The sequence below is a fragment of the Daucus carota genome, chromosome 5 (genome assembly GCF_001625215.2).
Source record: "Daucus carota subsp. sativus chromosome 5, DH1 v3.0, whole genome shotgun sequence".
Classification (NCBI taxonomy): Eukaryota; Viridiplantae; Streptophyta; class Magnoliopsida; order Apiales; family Apiaceae; genus Daucus; species Daucus carota.
In genome coordinates, this window is record NC_030385.2 from 41,237,201 (window position 1) to 41,258,896 (window position 21,696).

The window sequence follows — 21,696 nt, forward strand, 5'->3', positions numbered from 1 at the left end:
TTATATATCTAGCCAAAGGATCTTCCTTTGGTTAGATATATATTTTTTGTTTTCTTTTTTATATAATCTTCTTTTTATCAAATTATTTTTATATTTATCATTTCATTTACTTTTATCATCTTTTGATAAACTATACTGATTTTAATTATTAAATTTATTATTATTTTCTTGTTATTAATGAATTGTATTTGTTTCAGGTAGCATGGTTTTACAAGTTGGGACGTTTTCTTTTCGGACACTAAGGTCTTATTGTCTAAACTTCCGAAGACATTTTCATGTCTTTCGGTTAGATGATAACCTTTTTTGAATGAAAGAAACTCCTCGGAGTATTGGCGTATATCGATACGAGCAAGTGTATTTTCTGTCAAAAAAAAAAAAAAACTAGACATGATCCGTGAAAACCACGAATTCTAAGAATTATTTTTAATGAGTTGGGTCAAAAATAGGTTGAACCCGCGAATAAAATATTGGTCAATCCATATAACCTAAAACTAGGGCCAACCAAAAAATTTTAAACCGACCAAAAAAATTCAAATGAACAAATTAGACCGGATTGACTAAACTATATTTTCAGGTTTCGTTTGATTTAAATACGAACCGTTATTTTTCGAATTCAGCTCCAAACAGGCCTTAGATAGTCTCCAGATAGCCCAAAAGACTAAACTTGGCCCCCACCTCGACCTTAACCCTACTAGGTCCCATGTAGGCCAACCTCGGGGGCCATCCCTGAGTCTCACAATCCTTTTCATTCTCCTGCTTTGCATTGATTTGTTGTATTTAGTTTTTATTTTAGTGGTTTGTATTGGAATAAGACCTGCATAATAGTGTCTTAATGATTGGTATAGTACAAAAATAAGACTAAATCGGAAAATAATTGTTTGTATTTAATTCAAACCAAACCAAAAATACTGTTTAATAATCTGGTCTAACTTGATCAGTTCAGATACTTTTGGTCAGCCCTAATTTTTAGGTTATACATTCGACCCATATCCCGCCTTTTTTCTATTTCGGGTTAATTTCGACTTCTACCCGCTTTCGACTCTACTCATTTGAGAACCCTAACCCTAAAATTCAAGCCGGGTTCCCTCCTCATGTCTAATTTTAATAGCCCTATTTACACCCAAGAAGAGCAAAGTGGCAATTCTTACAATATATCGCCTTTTGGTTTAATATTTTAATTTAGGGTATTGTCCCCCGCTAATTTTGGATAAGATAAGAACCAACTTGTAGGCACTTACTCTTGCATGAAGAACATCGACACTTGGTTGTTAAATTGTATGCTAAATTTCTGATTTTGCATCACTTCACACTATCAACACATATAACCAGTCTCGAAGAACAACTACATTCTTTTCCAATGTGAGTTCCGACTTGTGTGATTTTCCATGCATATTTATCATTATTTGTGTGATACAGTTGATAACTGTATCCTAACAAATACTTAAAAAATTTAAAAGACCTGCATTGATGCCCTGCCTAATAACTTGGAGCATGGCTAATTCTCTCAGAGAATTTGAGTAGTGATGTACACCTTCTTCCCCGGAACTTTTAATTGAACCTATGCTTCCCTGCCAAAAAGTTTAATTAGGATATACACATCAGCCCGAACTTTAGGTAAAACAAATTTTCAATATTGACCTTAAAAAAAAGTAAATGACTATCACTTCAATTATTATTAACCTGCCAAATTCATATATTATTGTGAGTTTAATTCTTTTTCATGTATTATCCTTGAGCATCTTCAAAGTGAAAATACTAGTCACCTGCCAAGCACATGATGATGACAGGCTTATGTAAGATTTACAGTGAAAAAGTTCGATACATAGCATATCTCATTGGTACTTCTGTTTCCAAACTGTATCAAGACTTGAGTGCAAAACAGGCAATTATCAATAAAAATTTGCCCTTTGAACGATAGGCTCAGTTGGTACATCTACTCTTCTTTATCATTTTCTTAAGTAATGATAAATACCTTGAAAAATTCAGACAAGACAACAAGAAGCTCTGAAAACGTCTCCTTGACATTATCCTCTTCGGGACTGTATTTCGCATTTGATGGCATGACCTCATCCACACCTGTGAGTATTACATAACACTGTAAAAAATACAGTACATGAATAAAGGTTAGTATTTATAGACAATTATAGTTCAAAACTATCAACAACTCGATATACTAAATTATATAGAAAGCCAAATAGGCCAACTTGATCCCCATTGAACATGATGTACTGAGTGCACTCCCATTTCACTTGTACGAATCAAATAAGTATTGCATATCCAAATATAAGGACTCACTTTCTGGCAGATGTAACTTTGTTAGTGATATCAATTCTACATCTCTTCAGCTACTATATGCAATAAGACAAGGGTTTACGTCAATTAATCTAGGTCATCATGTACAAGAGATCCCAATTCCTCAAAGACAAATTCATCCATGGAAGCCAACAACTCTAAAACACAATATATATCTTCGCACTGTGGGTGTGACCTATCACCAGCTACAAATGCAACAACCCAATCCTTGACCTTAATCCAAGACCATCCAGGCTCCTTTATTAAACCCTTTAATCTCATAAGTTTTCTTATCTTTGCAGCTTCCTTCCACCTCCCTTTTGCAGAATAAATGTTTGCCAGGGTGATATGGGTTCCGGCACAATTTGGATCGATCTCAAGAATTTTCTGGGCAGCTCGGCTAGCACACTCAACATCACCGTGGACCCTACAGGCTCGCAAAAGAGTAGACCAAACTACGTCATCCTGTTGGAATGGCATGGTTGTGATCATATTCTCAGCTTCGGCTAATCGCCCAGCTCTGCATAGGAGATCGATCATGCAACCATAATGTTCCTTAGATGGTTTGATTTTGTATTTCTCACTCATCAAATTAAAATAGTAAAAGCCTCGGTCAACAAGTCCAGCATGACTACAAGCTATAAGAACACCGATGAAGGTCACAGAGTCGGGCCTCAGACCAACCTTCGGAATCTTGTCAAATAACACAAAAGCTTCTTCACTGTATCCATGTTCAGCGTACCCATTGATCATGGCCGTCAACGACACAATATCATTATCATAAGCCTCAAGAAAAATTTTAGAGGCATCTCCTAGACTTCCACATTTAGTATACATATTTATCAAACCACTACGTATCATAGCAGTGTGATCCAACCCAATTGATAGCGCATGAGCATGTAATTGTTTCCCTTGTTCAAGAATTGCCAAATTTCCAGAAACACTTAATACACTAGCTAAAGCAAACTCAGTTGGCTTCGGTCCTACCCTTCTCATCAATATAAGAAACTTGAAAGCCTCGTCACCACAGCCTCCTTGAGCATATCCAGAAATTATAGTACTCCATGAAACAACATCTCTTCTTGTCAGCTCATAAAACACTGCAGAAGCTGAGTCCAGTAGGCCACATTTTGCATACATGGTCATGACAGAATTTGCAACCGATAACGCACCAAAAAGACCAATATGATAAACATGGGCATGTAGTTGTTGACCCAAGCCATTTCTTGAAGCATTTGCGCAGCCAGCAATAACTGCTGCAAAAGTGTATTCATTAGGACTGACATCAGTCCCTCGCATTTGCAAGAATGCTTCGATTGCAAGCTCTTCCTCACCCATCTGAACATATGTAGTAATTATATTTGTCCAGGAAACAACATCTTTTTTTCTCATATTTTTAAACAAGTACAAGCCATAATGTAGTTTGCCGCACTTATTATACATAGCAGCAAGAGTATTAACCACAAATGAGGTAAAATCAAAACCTCTCTTCATTGTTTGGGCATGAATTTCCCTACCTTGATTCAACAAACCAATATCCGCACACGCCTTCAACGCAATTGCAAACGTGTACGAATCGTACTCTACACCTTCTCTCCACATGTCGGTGAAATACCCAAGCCCTTCTTTGCTATAACCAGCATGAACCAACCCAGTAATAATGGCAGTCCAAGAAACCACATTTCTCATCACCATTTGATCAAAAACTCTACAACCTTCGCCAATTTTACCTACTTTAGTATACATATCCACAAGTGCACTCCCAACAAAAACAGAGTCCACAAAACTACTTTTCACACAATACCCATGCAAACATTCCCCACATTGAACATTCACATTAAGAGCACATGCCTTAAGTGCAAGACTAAGTACATATGAATCCATTCTCAATGTGGGTTGAACCCACATCTTAGCAAACAATAATAAAGCTTCCCTAGAATCATTAGCATGAACATACCCAGAAATAATGCTAGTCCAAGTAACTTCATCTCTGTGAGGCAATTTATCAAACATGTAGCGTGCCTCTTTCAAAATACCACCTTTTACTAGCTCTTTAAGGTTATAATTAACTTCAAACATGTCATCATGATGGGTTTCATCAAATGTTTGGTGTTGGAAGAATTGAAGATTGGTGTTTTGAGAGTAAATAACGTTTGATGCTGCTGTTGTATATAATCTTCTTGTGATGTATGGTTTAATCTTTGACATCATTACCAGTTGTGCATTTGTTAACTACAATAACGGTAACAATCTGATGCCTATATATAGTTTATGCAGAAAAATAAGTATATAATAATTTTCTTGCTAGGTACTCCGTAATACTTATAAGTTATTATTATAATAAGAGCTTACTGCACTTTGCAACCCTCTACTTTGCTCGAAAAACACTTTGGTACATAGACTTCTAAACGTGTCAGTTCGCCTTCCAAACTTCTAATCCGTTAGCAGTTTGCCCCATTCCGTTAAATTTTCCGTTAACTTTGATGTTAAAAATAGTTTACAGCAGTTTGCACCCCTAACTTTATATTTCGTTTTAGTTTGCATCCTTAAAACATTTTTTCATTAAAATCAATCATATTTCGTTAAAAACAGAATCAAGTATATTTTAATTTAATAGTTTGTATCTATAAAAAAAAAATTATAATACAATAATATCAAAAAAATAATATGCTTAAGTTTGCTAATTAACTAATTGAATAACTGAGCAAAATATTTGAAACAAAAAATCGTCACTAAAAGTACGAAATAAAGACTAAACTTTATTTTATTATATTATTTGACAATGCAGACTAAAATTTATCTGTTCTAATACTTTTCGGATGAGCCAGAGTCGAACCTGGGGTCTCCGCGACATCAGAGGATAAACCCACCACTTGAGTTATCTAATTGTAGTCTCGTGTACATTTTCTCAAATCGTCTTTTTAGTGACTCAAGTGGTGGGTTTATCCTCTGTTGTCCCGGAAGACCCCAGGTTCGACTCTGGCTCATCCGAAAAGTATTAGAACAGATAAATTTTAGTCTGCATTGTCAAATAATATAATAAAATAAAGTTTAGTCTTTATTTCGTACTTTTAGTGACGATTTTTTACTTCGAATATTTTGCTCAGTTATTCAATTAGTTAATTAGCAAACTTAAGCATTTTTTTTTTGATATTATTGTATTATAAAAATTCTTTTTATAAATACAAACTATTAAATTAAAATATACTTTATTCTGTTTTTAACGAAATATGATTGATTTTAATGAAAAAGTGTTTCAAGGATGCAAACTAATACGAAAGATAAAGTTAGGGGTGCAAACTGCTGTAAACTATTTTTAACATCAAAGTTAACGGAAAATTTAACGGCATGGGGCAAACTGCTAACGGATTAGAAGTTTGGACGGCGAACTGACACGTTTAGAAGTCTATGTACCAAAGTGTTTTTCGAGCAAAGTAGAGGGTTGCAAAGTGCAGTAAGCTCTTATAATAATATACAGATATATTAAGGGTTTTATATCAAATGCACCACTTGTTTTGCTCAAAAATCTCATCTAGACCATTCATTAAAAAACCATATCATCTAGACCACTAAATTGAATATATATATGTATATATATATATATATATATATATATATATATATATATATATATATATATATATCATGGGTTTTATTCCAGTACAAACTCCTTATTGTACAAACGTACAAACCAATGATTATGACAATAATATTTAGTGATTACCAGATTTTAATTTTACAAATACATACATACATACATCATCCCCGCCACCACCACCACCTCCAATCACCACCACCACGACCACCCCACCCACCACCAACCACCACTGCCCAACGCCACACTCTCTCTCCACCATCAACCACCAACCAACACGTCCAACACCACTGCCCAACGCCTCTCTCTCTCACCCACCACCAACCACCACCATTGCCAGCGGCTCTCTCATTCTCTGGTTGTGCGCTCACCGATCAGTGGTATACACACACACATTCATCACTGCTTTTCTTATCTCCCTACATCGTGTCTCTCTCCCTCAATCATGTTTCTAGCACTGCCATCGCGCCGGTGTCACGGCTGCCGCCGGCCGCACTGCACCACCACTCGGCTATGCCGCCCCATAAGTGCTCCCCTCCCCTTATCTCTCCATCAGGGGGTCAGACCCCTGGTAGATTTAGTGATTCTGTTCAATCATTTAGTGATTCTGTTCAAGTCATTTAGTGATTGCTTGTACGTTTGTACATTAAGAAGTTTGTATTTGAGAACTTGCCTATATATCATTATGTTTGATAAAGTTATGGTAACTGACATAAAATATTAAGTTTTTAAACTTTCTGTCCCAATTCAAATTTGACGTGTTCATCAACGTTGCTTTCGGCATGCATCCGACATGGCGTCTAAAAAAAGATAAATTAAATTGATTAATCGGGTCAACCTAATAAAAACATGTAAGAAGAATAAAAGCTCTATTAAACTCTATTCATTTGGGAGAAAATACAGAGGTCATAAATTCGACCCCTCAAGTTTGAATGGAACAGAAAGTTTAAAAACTTGTCATTCTCCATCAATTACCATGACGTTATCAAACAGAATGATATATATATACTCAATTTAGTGGTTTAAATGATATGGTTTTTTAATGTGTGGTCTGGGTGAGATTTTTGGACAGAATGAGTGGCCCTTTTGATATAAAACCCGATATATTAAATGGGTACTGGTCCTAGACAACCGGTTATCAGGGACAGGTTATTTAACACACACTTCCAGCGCCGTCAGATCCATATTTCAAGGGTCCAAATTAAAATTTCGTTTTTTTAAGTATCCGCTATAATTTCCGCGGATAAGGAAAGTTTATATGCGGAAATTTTCCCTATACCCGAAAATTAAATTATAATGGATACTTAAAAAAACAACTTTCAATCCAGATCCAATGGTAATGAAGCTGTGTGTTAGATAAAGCTTCCGTGACAATCAGTAGTTGTCAGGGACCAAAACTCATATTAAATATATACATTATAAGATCATTATTTGTTAAATCATGAATATAATTTTTGTTTGGACTTTAATCAAGATTCATCAAATATGACAATCTTTGATAAAATATTAAAATTATTTATTGTTTTATTATGAAAATAGGAATTTTTATTTTAAAATAGAATAGATATATTCTCAATAATATAAATCTTTTTATCTTCTAAAATTTGTAATATATAAATTTCAATAAAAATATATCAGTTCAGCCGGTCAAAAATTAAAAAGAAAAAAAAGGTGTATTACCCTATAACACTGTCCACACAAAAATATCAAAAATTAAAAACTCTTAAAATAATATCAAAGGGGTTAAATGCGTGTTAATTTCATTAAATACAGAGATTATGCAGAGGCATACAAACAGTTCCACACAGCAACACAACACATACCCCTGTGCAAAGCGAGCTTCATCCAAAGGTATTTCTCAAAACCCTACTGTCAAACCCTAATTTTAAATTTATACATACCCATTTAATTTATATGTGCCCATAACTTTTATCTCTATATCATTGTGAACCCCTAATTTTAATTTTAATTTTTCGGCAGTGAGTATATTTGATTATGTAGACAAGTCGTTTGATAAATTGCCTTACAGATAGTTGTGTGTAAGCACGTTTTGATTTCTATGATTTCGTCACGGGGAAATGATTCAGACTGATTAAATTGCCTGCGGAAGTAGTTATAGCACTCGTACAATTATTTGTGGATTTTATTATGGCGAAGCTGCTTCCTTCTTCGTAAATATTTAGCCTTTCGTTGATTTGTATTTTGGGAAATGTAATAGTGATAGTGGTTATCGGGGGTTGCAGGTTTTCTGGTTTAATGGAGGGTGGAGATAGCATACTAGATTCTATTTTTGATGACGAGAAGTTTGAAGATGTTGAAGATGTGGAGATGCTTGATGTTGAAGATGGAGAGTTAGTGGAGCAAAACGTGAGTAATGTGGGACAAAGCAGTGGTGGGGATACAACTCTTACGAGTCAGGAATCTGAAAACAAGAATCGTAGGCGGAAGAATAAGAAGAAGCAAAAGAGGAAGAGAGGCAGCAATTCTGGACCTAATGTGACAGACATAAACAGGTTTGTTTGATATTAAAAGATCGTTGTTTGCTCTAGTAGATTCGTTTAAATCTCATCTTCATGTTAACTTGTTTCTTTGATTGAAGCATACATATAAATTGTGAAAATTTGTGTTCTGTTTCTGCTTTTATCATCTGAGTAGCAATGCTTGAAGTCCCATGCCTGGCCATAACTAGCATAGCTGAAATCATTTATCTAAAATTTTTTTTAAAAATGTTTTTGTTGATGCTAAGTTACTGAAAATGGTTAGGCTTCTAGTTCAGACTCTAAATTATTAGTTTTTCGTGTCATGCACTTGAGAGCGTTCACTACAGGATATCAGTTTGTTAGCGCTGTTTTTTCCTTCAAGTTTTCGGTTTGATTAGGCAACCCATCTTAACCCCTTTTTGATTGGAGAAAAAGTCATCCGAGACTATCTGATTGTTTGTAGTAATTTGCAGGTTTGTTCTTGATGTCTGTAGGCGCTTGAAAGAGAGAAAGTCTTTCCTTGTTTGGACTGCTGTGGGTTGTCTAGGTGTCTCTGCTTTTAGTGATCTCGTCAAAGAGGTATGGTTAGGATACTCTATGATTTGTCTTTGCTTGGAGCACTGTTAATATTATTTTTTTTGCTAATTTTAGGTGCATTGTTGATAAGCTTTTTATTGTTGATTTTTGTTCATGCACTAACCTTGACTTAAAAACCATAAGATACTCCTTACGTCTACAATACGGACTCATCTTCTTGATAGTTTTTATCTGTATTAATTACTTATGTAATTATTTAGCTATAGGAACTGGTTTGATTGAGTCCAACAAGAATCCATGGACCAGGAGAGTTTCGTCCCTCAGTTTATTTCTGTGGTTCAAGACAGTCCTTTTAATATGAGAAGTTGGAAGGAAGGATCTTAGAAGATATTGACCTCTCAATCATGCTCGGATTGCTAACTAATTGTGTTTTATAACTATATATATCAAAGTCAGGTTCTCAAACTGTTTAAGAAATATAGGGTTTTCCGCTAAAACAGAGTGCCATGTAGGCATCTTATAATGGTTGTTTGGGGGGATTATATAAGCAGTAATCCCGTTCCAGTGTCCGTTACAAAATTTCAAATTTTTTTTATGGGATAAGTTTTTCTCTAGCGACTATTACTATTGGATATAACCTTTTATAAAGGTGGCATGATTTGAAACTTACATAATGGCTGACGTCTGAGGTGATGGTTTAAGTGGCACTCCAAGAATTTCGATATGTGTGGACAATTTACACATCTTTGTAATATGGGATGCTGGAGGTTGAAAATACTTCTAAATTAAATATTATGCCTGACGTTTATCATAGTATTAATAATCATAGCTGCTGGCACACTGCTAGTGACAGAATCCTCACTTAGCATCGTACAGGTTCCGAACTATAAGCATAACAAAGAAACAGTATACTTGAAAGGATACTGTTATCATTACTTTAATTAAGTTTTATTCATTTTAATATTTTTTGGAAGGAACATTATGTACCAACTATAGCATATAGGTTCCTGACAAAAAAAAAAACTATAGCATATAGGTTGTAAGTATTTTTTTTTATCCTTGCGAAATTATTATAATCCTTTTAAATATCATTTATATCTGGTGTAAATATGTATTTGTTCAATTATTTTTCAATTGTTAATTACACTTTGCTTTCGACCACGTCTATTGGTCAATCCTTAACGTTCTTTGGCTAATTGCTTAGTTTCTCGATCTAGTCACTGGTTTTAAAGGTTTTTTAAAACTTCTTACTCAGTATTCATAGTGAAGATCTATTTACAAGATCATCCTGGACTACATTAATTTGGTCGTAGTTGGTTAGTCTGTTAACGTAAAGACTGTCTGTCTAGATAGTTTTTGGTAAAGGTGAGAGGTATACACTTGAATCTGCTAAAGAAGGTAAAGAATATGGAGTTGTAATTGATGTTGGAACAGCCTAGAGCTTGCTGTCGTTAACTCTCTTTAGAGAACTTCTACCTGTCTTCATTGCTGATGTTATATGTTGTTTCCCTAAACTCGCAGATGTCACTTGCAGAAGCCATATCATTGCTTCCAGTCCTGTGGATTTTATGAATCAAGATATATCCTGGCTGCACCACTTCGTTTTACTTATTATTGTATGTGATGTAGATTAATAATATATGGTTTTTAGTGGTAGCTTATTCATTACATCTCTTAGTTTGAACAGTATGGAAACATTTATATGACATGGAATAATTTGTTAAAAATGGCCCATATAAGTTGTCGAGTTCCAATATGTATACCTGGACTAACAAAACGTTTTGAATTATTAAGTGTCAAAAAAGAGATGTTACTCTTCTAGAGTTTTAGCATAGAGGGTAGACTGTAAATATGCTCGTGGTTCAGTATTGACTTGGTATATACATTTTTCCCCAAATGCTATTATGTTTACAATGAAATCATCAAATTTTTTAGCTTAATGATGAGATACTCAATTTTAAAATAGCTTTATATTTTTGTTAATCATCCTCTCTTTTGTATGCAAAGTTTATTATAGTCTTGCCTTCATGTGATTCACTCTCTATTTTATTTTTATAAAGCAAGAAGAAAAGCTATCATTGTGGCTAACCAATAGATAATTTTGTCAGCTAGTGATGTTATATTTTCTTACTATTAAGAGCTGCCTCATAGTATCAGTCAATCAATGTGTATAGTCATACAGTCATACATATAATCTACGGTTTGGTAGGGTGATATCTGAATTTTTAGCATCACTAGAACACACTTACCTTTCCTTCTTAAAAATTTTATCATTCAAATTTGAAGTCGCTAGTATTATTGATTCACAAGGACCAGCTGTGCATTATATATCCACAACTTTCTTTTTTTTGAGTTAAATATAATGCATACGAGATCATGGTTTCGTGTTTACGCATCATCTTTCATTTTATTTTGTCAAGTTCATAATGTTTAACATGTTACAGGTGGATGCTATTCAAGCTTGCGGAGGCCAAAAGACTGCTGATGGAAAGCGCTATCGAACTGGTGGTGGCATATTATGGGGCATCCTTAAACTCCGCGATCCAAATGCTTACAAGGAGATAATGAAAAAGGGAAATGAGTTTGAGGTTAGTAATATAGTAGCTTGTTTGTTGAAACAAATTAGTTTTTTTGTGTGTGTGTGTGTGAGTGTTTATATCAGCGATTGAAATGCTCAGAAGGAGTCTAATGAAAAAGGGAATTGAGTTTGTGGTAACATATAGCAGCTTGTTTGTTGCAACTTTTTTTTTTTTTTTTTTGGTATATATATAAAATTTTGTTTGTTATGTAGGGTAAAATATAGTACTTAAATGTGTGGGCATGAGAGTAAAGAGTCAGTGCCACTTGAGACATAAATTTGTAATTTTAGTTATAGGCTGGTTAGATGTTAAGAAATTTGGATGGTAATTTGTAATGCCTGTGATGTAGAGGTGAAACTAATTAGACAATTTGTTAAGCATTTTATGTTAATAGTTATATAAGTGTATTTATAATACTTTTGTTCTATCATTGAATGAGAAATATTCCAAGATTTAATTATTTGGAAATTTGTATAAATGATAATAAATAAGTATTAGGTAGGACTAGTTAGGATTACATTTCTTTAATTTACCTGTTGATCTCCAAGTTCACGTCTTCAATTCTCAAAAAATAATTGCTTAGCAGTGGATAACCATTTTGTTTGTTTCGCCAAAGTGCTACATTTAAAATATGTGAAACTTTATGTGTGAAGCATTCATGCCAAGTCACTCGAGTTTCAGATTCAAATTCAAACATTCTAACATTTTTATAATTTTTGGGATCCAACACTGAACACTCCAGTCGGGGAAATATAGCTTTTTGTCAGAGATTTAATAGAATGGAAGCGCATATTATTAGTTATTTATTATTATTAGTTAATTTGTGGATTCCGGGATTGAATGTTTCTTTTACCAATATGCAGAAGCAGCTAAAGCAAAGTGGTACGCGTGTGCCCTTGCAGAAGAAAACAGCTCCATTTGAAGGGAAGTTGCCTGTATCCACAGATCAAACAATTGGCAGTTTGGATGCTTCAGAACTTGTATCTGACGTACAAGATCAGCCTGAGCAGCCTTGCACTGAGCGTAAACGTCCACCAGTTCATGACCGAATTCGTGTTCCCGTTGCCTATGATGACCTGGTTGGATTAGATGATTCAAAAGATGGATCACCTTGATGTTTGTACTGATGCAAATGTTTGCAACTCAAGGAGTACTTTGGTGATGCATGGTTTTTGGATCTTGAAACTGTTCTGCCGCATTGATTTGAGATTAATTTGAAGGTGTTGGGCAGGAGTGTATAAATTATGTTTCGAGTACTTTGATGAGGAAAAAAGATGAACTTGTCAGAAAAAGAGAAAAAAAATATGCATCATTTTTGTTCGATGGTTAATTGTTAAGTTTTGTTTTTTATACATGTTTTCTGGTTTGCCGAGCCTTAAAAAGCATACCAAAAAATACGAGTGGCCTTCTGCTGAAATTGTAGAATACTTGCCTCTTGAGCCCTAAATTCCTGCAAGTCTACAACCAGCGAAGTAATATCCAGCCAAAAAAATAATCCGTTTTAAATTGTTATTACACGACATTGTGTAAATTTATTTACTCTTGTAAGGTCTCAAATTTTGCCCCGAAAAATAGTGTTTATAAAACCCTATAATATAACATATATTTATTCCAATTCTACCTCTTCTCACATATATAACCTTCTTCTCACATATATTATCTTAAATATTGAATAAATATTGATTTTTTAAATGATAGGTAACAAGTATAGGTAATACCATTGGAGTAAAACAACTTTTTGTTTATCTATATTTTAAAGTTGCTTATATATATTTTAGGTAATCATTATTTTATTATATTTTAGTTAACCAATATAGGGATTACCTCCAGCTCTTGTGTCTAAAGAGATATGTAAAAATATTTTTTCTTTGAAAATTGATTGAAGTAAATAATGCTTAATTAATAATTCTAAATTACTTTATCTAAAAAATTTATCTATGTATATTATAAATCCTGAACAGTGCCACGTCATCAATGCCACATATTTCAAAAAAAGTCCACCTCAATGCCACATATTTTAGATTTTGCCATGTCATTATAATTTCCTTTATTTATTTAAGCGTATCAGAATAATTAATCACATATCTTTGAATTCCTAAAATTGAGCGTAATCAATGACTGACAATTATATTAAATTTTGAATGGTAATGCAATAACTACATCCCATAATCATAGCATTTTTTGAATGTTAAATTTGTATCTATGTAGTATATTATAAATCCTGAACAGTGCCACGTCATCAATGCCACATATTTCAAAAAAAAAAAGTCCACCTCAATGCCATATATTTTAGATTTTGCCATGTCATTATAATTTCCTCTATTTATTTAAGCGTATCAGAATAATTAATCACATATCTTTAAATTCCTAAAATTGAGCGTAATCAATGATTGACAATTATATTAAATTTTGAATGGTAATGCAATAACTACATTCCATAATCATAGCATTTTTTGAATGTTAAATTTGTACGGAACTAATTAAAATTGAAGAAGATAATTATATTGAATATACTGCCACAATTGTTAAGCTTATCATGTATCATATAAGTACGCTTTAATTATATTAACTTATTAACTTATATATATAAATAAATGAAGTGCTTAAAAATTGAAATTGAAATTTATAATTATATTTTTATTTAATATTTAATATCCGGAAGTCGTCTAAAATTTAGCTATGTTACAAATATGTTGCTTTTTAATTTTCGGAATTATATATTACATTTTCTAACATAGTGATATAAGTATTATAAAAAGTATTTTTATAAAAATATTACGTCATTAATTAGTATGTATTAAGCATTTTATGTAGGTCAACTTGATCATAGTACTATTACTTAGAGACAACAATCAGGTCGATCAAACGGGTTTCGCAAATTCCAAAATCGAATCCAAACTATATTATAAATCCTGAACAATGCCAAATCATCAATGTCACATATTTCAAAAAAAGAGTCCAAGTCAATGGCATCTATTTTAAATTTTGTCATGTCATATAATATTCCATATTTATTTTAGACCAATCAGATGTCCTAAGATTCCTAAAATTGTGCGTAATCAATTGGTCGGTCGAAACGGGTTTCACAAATACCAAAATCGAACCCAAATTATATTATAAATCGTGAACAGTGCCACATCATCAATACCACATATTTCAAAAAAAAGTCCACGATAAAAACACCTATTTTAAATTTTGACGTGTCATATCATATTCCATATTTATTTTAGACCAATCACATGTCTTAAAAATCCTAAAATTGGGCGTAATCAATGACTGACAATTATATGAAATTTTGAATGGTAATGCAATAACTACATTCCATGTATCATAGCATTTTTTGAATTTTGAATTTGTACACAACTAATGAAAATTGAAGAAGATAATTATATTGAATATACTGTCACAATTTTTAAGCTTATCATGTATCATATAACTAAGCGTTAATTATATTAATTTATATATAAATAAAATGTTTAAAAATTAAAATTGAAATTTATAATTATATTTTTATTTAATATTTAATATTCGGGAGTCGTCTAATATTTAGCTATGTCACAAATATATCAATTTTTAATTTTGGGAATAATATATATTAAAGTTTCTAACATAGTAGATATGTATCAGTGTTACAGATAGCAATCAGGTCGGTCGAAATTGGTTTCGCAAATACCAAAATTGAACCCAAACTTGAAAAATTTAGGAATCTTAAACCTGAACTTGAAGGATATTACACGAGTAATTATTATTTATTCAACAAATAATATTAAATGTATATAAAATATTAAATATAAATATCTTAATTTTGTTTTAATTTTATTATATATTAAATAAGAAATATATTATAAAAGATATTATGTATGTATGTATGTATGTATGTATGTATGTATATTCGGGTTCGGGTTCGAAATGAGTTCCGGATTTTCAGGTCGGGTTCGAATCAAACCTGATTCTGGCCCGAAAATTATTCGGGTTTAAAAACAAATTTTTATCCGAAACCCTATAATTTGGATTTGGTAAAACACAATCCGCTCGGTACGAGTTAGACTCGGGTCGGGTAGAATTGTGACTGCCCAATACCTCATGAAACAAGAATGTAGTATAACTATCATTATAGTGGATAGTCATTCGAATCTATTTATTCGATTTGACGTATAATTTTGATGTTCTTATTAACATAATGTTTTGTTTGATATATAATTTTAGTTTAATATTGTTTGACATATAATTTCACTTGAATTTTCTTGATATATAAATAAACTTAAGTATAAGAGAGTTATGTTTAATATAATTTTTTTCTTCCTACTTTATACTTTATTTGAAAATTCAAATATAATTATTTATTAAATGTATTTGTGAAATAACAATAACAAAATTCAATAAAAATTTGAAGCCCGTGCGCGGAGCGCGGGCAAAAACACTAGTATATATATCTTGAAAATTATAAGACCAACCTCGATCTAAACTCCAAACAAATAATTTATTAGTACTCTCTCCGTCTCCCTAGATTCTTTACATCGGGGATGGAGTGTTCGACACATATTTTAAATTTTTTTATAAAAATATAATTTTTTAACTGTTTTTATTTTTTTCTTATGTATAAAAATATAATATTTATAATTTTATAAATTTAAAAATAAATTATAAAATTATATTTTATAAAAAATTTAAGGTACTTGCAAATACAAGTATTATAAAGAAAACGTGAATAGATGAGAAGGTCCCGTGAGTAATAAAAAAGAAATGTGGAACAATTTAATTTCAGGCAATAATGCGATATCGGGCCAAAATTCTATCCGGGTCGATATAATTGTAATACAAAACTCACACTGTAAATGAGTAGGGTTTTTGTTTTCTCACTCTAAAACCCCCACTGTTTTTCCCTCTTCTCTCTACAAATTCAGGTCATTTCTATCTCTCCTCTCCCTTAATTTTACACTTTTAATGCTTTCGTTCACTTGCAATTTGAAATTGCTCTTTAATTTGCCTGCTATACTTCATTTTAATAGTCTCTGTTTCAGTTATGCATTTGCTGACGAGTTGTGTAATCTTTACTTGATTGAATGTGAATTCTGTAATGTTTGTGTCTGTTTATGTATGTATATATGAAAATGAAGTAAAGATTAGAGCTTTTTTGGGTAATGTGTTGCTAATGTTTGTTTTGTAATAGGTTCTTGATAGTGGAATTATATGAGTTGTATCCGATGTTGCGATGCTGAAATTTAGGAACTTTGTTGTTTTGTACTGTAGAATTAGAAATGTACCTTAAGGGGAGTCGATTTCGGTTTCTGGGCCGTGGTTTGGTTAAAATGAGTATTCAAGCCTGATATATTTGATATTAATGCTGATTATATCAACGACGCTGTTGCTTGTAGCTGTAATTTCTACTACTTTTTCTTTAGATTTTTGCTCTGTGAGATGTATTTGCTGCAGTTCTGTTCAGCTGATATGAGCTAGTCACCTGTTGTTTTTTAAAAGAGAGTTATACCCTGTGGCATACCTAAATTTTGGTTCCCTCTTTTAGATATAAATAACAGGAGTCGTGAGTTCTCTATTACAATGCATGCGATTAGGGGAAGCTGGGTTGGGCAAACATTTGCTCTAGCCAGGTGCCATAATTCTGGAGAGAAGAAAGCGCGAAGTAGGCCTTCGAAAGAGGAGAGGAAGGAATTAGTGGTGTCCTTTATAAAGAAGTATTCTCCTTCTTCTCTTTTTGCTTTTATTTTGTTACATATAATTCCACAACACATATATCAATGAGTGGAGGCATTGAGTGACCCCATATTTTTGTTTTATCTATTATGCTCAGAGTATGAAAAAAAAATGATGTATCTTTGACTTTTATAAGCCAAATGCTTTGTGACATGCTACGGTAGTGAGCAGGTTTGTTTTTCTTGGATCCATTATCAATTTGATTGACTTCATAGGTTAATAAAACATTACTAATCTTTGTCTATGATTTACCTGAAGACAAGAACTAAATGCTTATAAGGTTTACAACTATTATTGGCTTAACTGAAATTGACCATAAATGTTAATAACAGTTTTTTGTTTATCTTTATTTCCCCAGTCATCAATCTGTGTATGATCTATTCACAAAGTGCCCAATTATATTAAAGTGACTACTATCACAAACTGACGTAGGGGTGAATTGACTTGTATGGTGAATGATTGTGTTTTGACATCCCTTATATTGCAAAATTAGTTACTTATTTTCAGAAAAAGTTAACATTTACATAATTTTTCTAGAAGTGTTGACATCTCATTTTGTAAAAGTAAATACTTATGTTTATATATATAGGAACAAATTATTAGTTACTTACACTATTTGCAATGAAGACTTATCTATGAACTGGTAATATAGTATCTATAACGTTTTTCTTAGAGGATTATACTGTTGTGGTAATATTATCAATTCTATCTGATAAATAACTCTCTACAAAAGCATATTCTGCTTGTCACATTTATTGAAAGAAAGTGGAGGGAGTATATAAGCTCATGTTCCTCTAATTATTTAAAGTTGACATAGGATTGAAGTGTAATAAATCAGAGCAGCGATTCTCCTATAGTTCCTTCTCCATCCCATATTTCTTATAAGTATGAATTTTAAAGTTTTGAATCGTACCTCCCCCGCCCTTCAAACACACAGAGTAATTGAAGTCTGAACCATGTCAATGTTTTACATTCATATCAGTAAATGTAAAAGGAGTTGGCTTGTATGCAAAACTGTAATGTAAATATCTCTATCTGATCTGTCAATATGTTCTGTTATCATTTCTTGGTTACAAACCTTAGTTGACTTTTAATTTTCTGGGCTAAACTCTTTTTGATGTGTCATTCTTAAATATCTCATAAAATAAATGATTCTTCTCTAGTTTCTTCCTTGGTTCATTTTTCTGCATAGTTCCAACCAGTTTGTTAAGCCTGAACTGTCTGCTGGTAATTTCCAATTTGTGTACTCTCTGATGTTGTTAAGTTTCTGACTTTAGATATCAACTCTCAAATAAAGGGGACTTCCCATCGCTCACTGTCACAAAGAGGGAAGTCGGCGGGTCTTTCTACACAATTCGTGAAATTGTCCGGGAAATAATCCAAGAAAATAGAGTGTTGGGCCCAGCTAAGTCGAAAATAGATGAGCAAGATGCCGATAATTTTTTTGATCATCACCCGCTGGGATCAGTTGCTATGGAACCTGACATTCCCACAGGATCATCAAATGGACCTCATATAGTAGATACTTCTATCTTGCCTAATACTCCTCAGAACACAGTGGAATCACAATTTTCTGGTATTAGCGAAAAATGCCAAGAACTTGATAACCAAAAGCTCGATGACGGAATAATTGTTAACGGCAATTTTTACCAATCTGAACGGACACAAGGTTTTGGTGGAAAGTTGGAGAATGAACCACCAATAGTCAGAGGGGACGATATTTTGGAGAAAGCAGTTGTGATTCCTAAGGCCAAAACAAGCCCCCTTGCAGCAGATATCATCATAGAGACATTTCCAATAAAGCCGGTTACTAACACAATTGCTCTGGATGGAGATTCAGGGGAACCACGAGTCATTGCTGGAACTTTGGAAGAGAATGAAAGTGTAAACATGAATGTGGAAACAGTCAACAGTGTTGATATCTTAAATACAGAGGATGTTCAAGAAAAGTCTTCTAAATTTGTGGATGAGAAAACTAATTTAAATGCAGAGGATGAAGAAGCTGATTCGTCACCAGAAATCCTCAATCACTCTGCAAGGGAAATTAGCACTGTGCTGCGGGTTGATGATGACAGGACGGATCTTGAAAAAAAGGATATCTTGCCTGCTGAAATACATGTGAGGTTTTGTTTTATGTGCCTTTCAGTTATTACAACAAGTAGGCTTGGTGTTGTCTCGCATCTAATTTTCAGAGTCAAATGTTTTTGGCTGGTTTTTCAAATAGGATGGGAAACATAACACATCTCAAATGAATTGTTGTCCTATAATCTGTGAAGTCCCAGTCAAACCTGCTAAAGAGATGAATATAAGATAGCATTTTAATTTGTGTGAATGAATTTTAGTAGTTTGCTAGAACAGTAATTTCTCTTTTAACACTCGGGCCTTATCTCCATTATATAAGCCACTAATAGCTACTCAAACCACTTTTTGAATGGTAATACCTAATAAGATATAAAATTTTAAATTTCCTGCCACCTGACCTTTTTAAATTAGCATGCGACATGTTCAATTAATGTGTAATTGAGGGGGTCTCCCACGACTGCAGATACATAACTCCACTTGGAACTGTACTTTTGCCCCCCCGGAGAATCGCTGCAATTGCTTTAGCATTATTTGACTCAATATGCCAGCCTAAGAAGCAAGTAGCTGAACTACTACTGCTTTCATTTATACTTTATATTCATGTTGCTTATATGCATGTATATACTGACTGGTATTTTCTATATTTCATTGTAGCATACGAGTGTCCCAAATGGTACAGAAAATCTCAATCCCACTCTTAGTGGTGGTTTTCAGGTTCAATCGATATCTGAAGAAGTTATTGCAACTGAAAAGAAATCGGGTATCCAGAATAGTAGCAGCTCCAAGAAATCAAGTGATCCAACATTAGACAGAATTAGTCTGTAAGACTCTCAGCTATCCCATTTGCAAAAATCTTCATTTGATCAGAAAATGATCTACAAAGTATTCAGCGGAGTGCTAGTAGAATTTCTAACATTTGCAAAATATCTTATCTTACCTAATTTATTGTTATTTTTTATTTTTGAAGCGAGTCATGGGAAGCAAATACTGACAGATCTGGTGGGCCGCAAACTAATAATCTTCTAGAGTTTGTCAAGGCATGTATTACCGCGTTTGTGAAATTTTGGTCCGAATAAAGTATTATCTGCCTTTGCATTTTATCTGCTGCTCTTTGTGTGAAGAGTCGGTGCTTGTAGTCTCAGTATGTCCTAAAGTTTAGCGTCAGCATTTCCGGTTATTTCTTGCCAACTTCATATGCTGTGTTTGACTAGCAGTTGAGTGATTGCTGTGGAAATAATTACTGTACGATATCTTGCACCATGAGCATCTTAGATTATATATCAAGCTTGATAGATCTTTGTAGGTAGCCAATGCGTCAAGTTCCTTCTGATTATGTATCTTATTGTAGATCTAAACTGTGAGTGTGTTTTTTTCTGAAACTGTGAGTTTTTAAAAATTAAACTAGCACAAATGATCTTTATTCTTAGCGGAGAAATATTCCAGTTGTTTGTATATCATGTCTTGTGTTTTTTTTCCTATTATCATTCGTATATTCTGGATCATCTGTCAAATTAAAAATATTTATGTAAAACTAGGTCCATTCAAGTTGATATCATGCCAACAATTTTAATTAATATGATGTTACATCTTTAGAGCATCATGGCATTGGTTGGCCAAGAGTAACAAGTGCATTCTGCATCAGTCAAAAAAGACTTGTATCCATCTACATATCTTCAACTACAAGCGGTGTTGATTCACGTGAAGTATATACCTTACCCAGGTCAACCAATTTTGCACCATTCAATTCTACTCCCAATATTTGATGGATGTAAATAAGAATCAAATAAGTCCAGACTATTTTAAGTTGCGTACACTCTACAAATTTTATCTCTTAAGTTTGAAACTTTCTAATAATTTCTTTAACAAGTATACAAAGCAAACACTGTTGATAACTTATTCTCGATATTATTTATAAAAAAATATGTGTTCTAAAGATTCTTGATTTATTGGGAAATCCCTTAATTTTTAAAATATGTTTTATCGATTACACTTCGATTTGATTAAAATTCCAAATTCATCAATAAATTTTTGATAAATCAGTAAATCATCATAAATCCTGAATCATCAGATTAGCCGATTAATTTGATTCTTGATTTTTACCATCATGACTTATTTTCAGTCGATGATGTCCTAGCCGAGTGGTATCTTTAGACCAAAGGCATCTGGCATGCAATTCTATTCTACATACAGTAGAAGAATATTGATAATGTATGTTGCGAAAAAAACCCACAAAGGCTACGTATATAGAGGCGAATATAAAGGGGGAGTAGACTTTATGGGAATTGGATTTAACGTAAAATGGAAGTTCCACATGAGAATCAACTGAGCTGCGGTGTTTTGTAATTGACAAAAGTGAAATTGGCAATAAGAATGATGGGTGATCATTCATTCGTTCATTCTCTTGGATCAACTAGTCTTT

The 21,696-nt window shown here is 33.0% G+C and overlaps 3 protein-coding genes across 7 annotated transcripts; 2 read left to right on the forward strand and 1 right to left on the reverse strand.

The window, feature by feature from the left end:
* Positions 1-632: 632 nt before the first annotated feature.
* Positions 633-4,673, reverse strand: LOC108220837 (putative pentatricopeptide repeat-containing protein At3g47840). 4 transcript variants are annotated; one of them, XM_064094825.1, is made up of 4 exons: positions 2,296-4,673; positions 1,973-2,076; positions 1,681-1,763; positions 633-1,568 (listed from the first exon to the last, which is right to left on the reverse strand). In XM_064094825.1, exon 1 carries the CDS (start codon positions 4,501-4,503, stop codon positions 2,380-2,382), a length of 2,124 nt encoding a protein of 707 aa, XP_063950895.1. In that variant the 5' UTR covers positions 4,504-4,673; the 3' UTR covers positions 633-1,568; positions 1,681-1,763; positions 1,973-2,076; positions 2,296-2,379. The 4 variants fall into 4 exon arrangements, with proteins under 4 accessions (XP_063950895.1, XP_063950894.1, XP_017250195.1 ...); XM_064094824.1 differs by having other exon boundaries at positions 1,973-2,095; XM_017394706.2 differs by lacking the exon at positions 1,681-1,763 and having other exon boundaries at positions 635-1,568.
* Positions 4,674-7,641: 2,968 nt separating this feature from the next.
* LOC108220482 (uncharacterized) lies at positions 7,642-12,837 on the forward strand. The gene is made up of 5 exons (XM_017394264.2): positions 7,642-7,738; positions 8,131-8,400; positions 8,841-8,946; positions 11,349-11,492; positions 12,347-12,837. Exons 2-5 carry the CDS (start codon positions 8,144-8,146, stop codon positions 12,596-12,598), a joined length of 759 nt encoding a protein of 252 aa, XP_017249753.1. The 5' UTR covers positions 7,642-7,738; positions 8,131-8,143; the 3' UTR covers positions 12,599-12,837.
* A 3,399-nt stretch (positions 12,838-16,236) lies between these two features.
* On the forward strand, positions 16,237-20,729 carry LOC108219742 (uncharacterized). 2 transcript variants are annotated; one of them, XM_017393246.2, is made up of 5 exons: positions 16,237-16,387; positions 17,008-17,176; positions 18,473-19,313; positions 19,932-20,098; positions 20,245-20,729. In XM_017393246.2, exons 2-5 carry the CDS (start codon positions 17,043-17,045, stop codon positions 20,351-20,353), a joined length of 1,251 nt encoding a protein of 416 aa, XP_017248735.1. In that variant the 5' UTR covers positions 16,237-16,387; positions 17,008-17,042; the 3' UTR covers positions 20,354-20,729. The 2 variants fall into 2 exon arrangements, with proteins under 2 accessions (XP_017248735.1, XP_017248737.1); XM_017393248.2 differs by lacking the exon at positions 20,245-20,729 and adding an exon at positions 19,741-19,833 and having other exon boundaries at positions 19,932-19,967.
* The last annotated feature ends 967 nt before the right edge of the window (positions 20,730-21,696 follow it).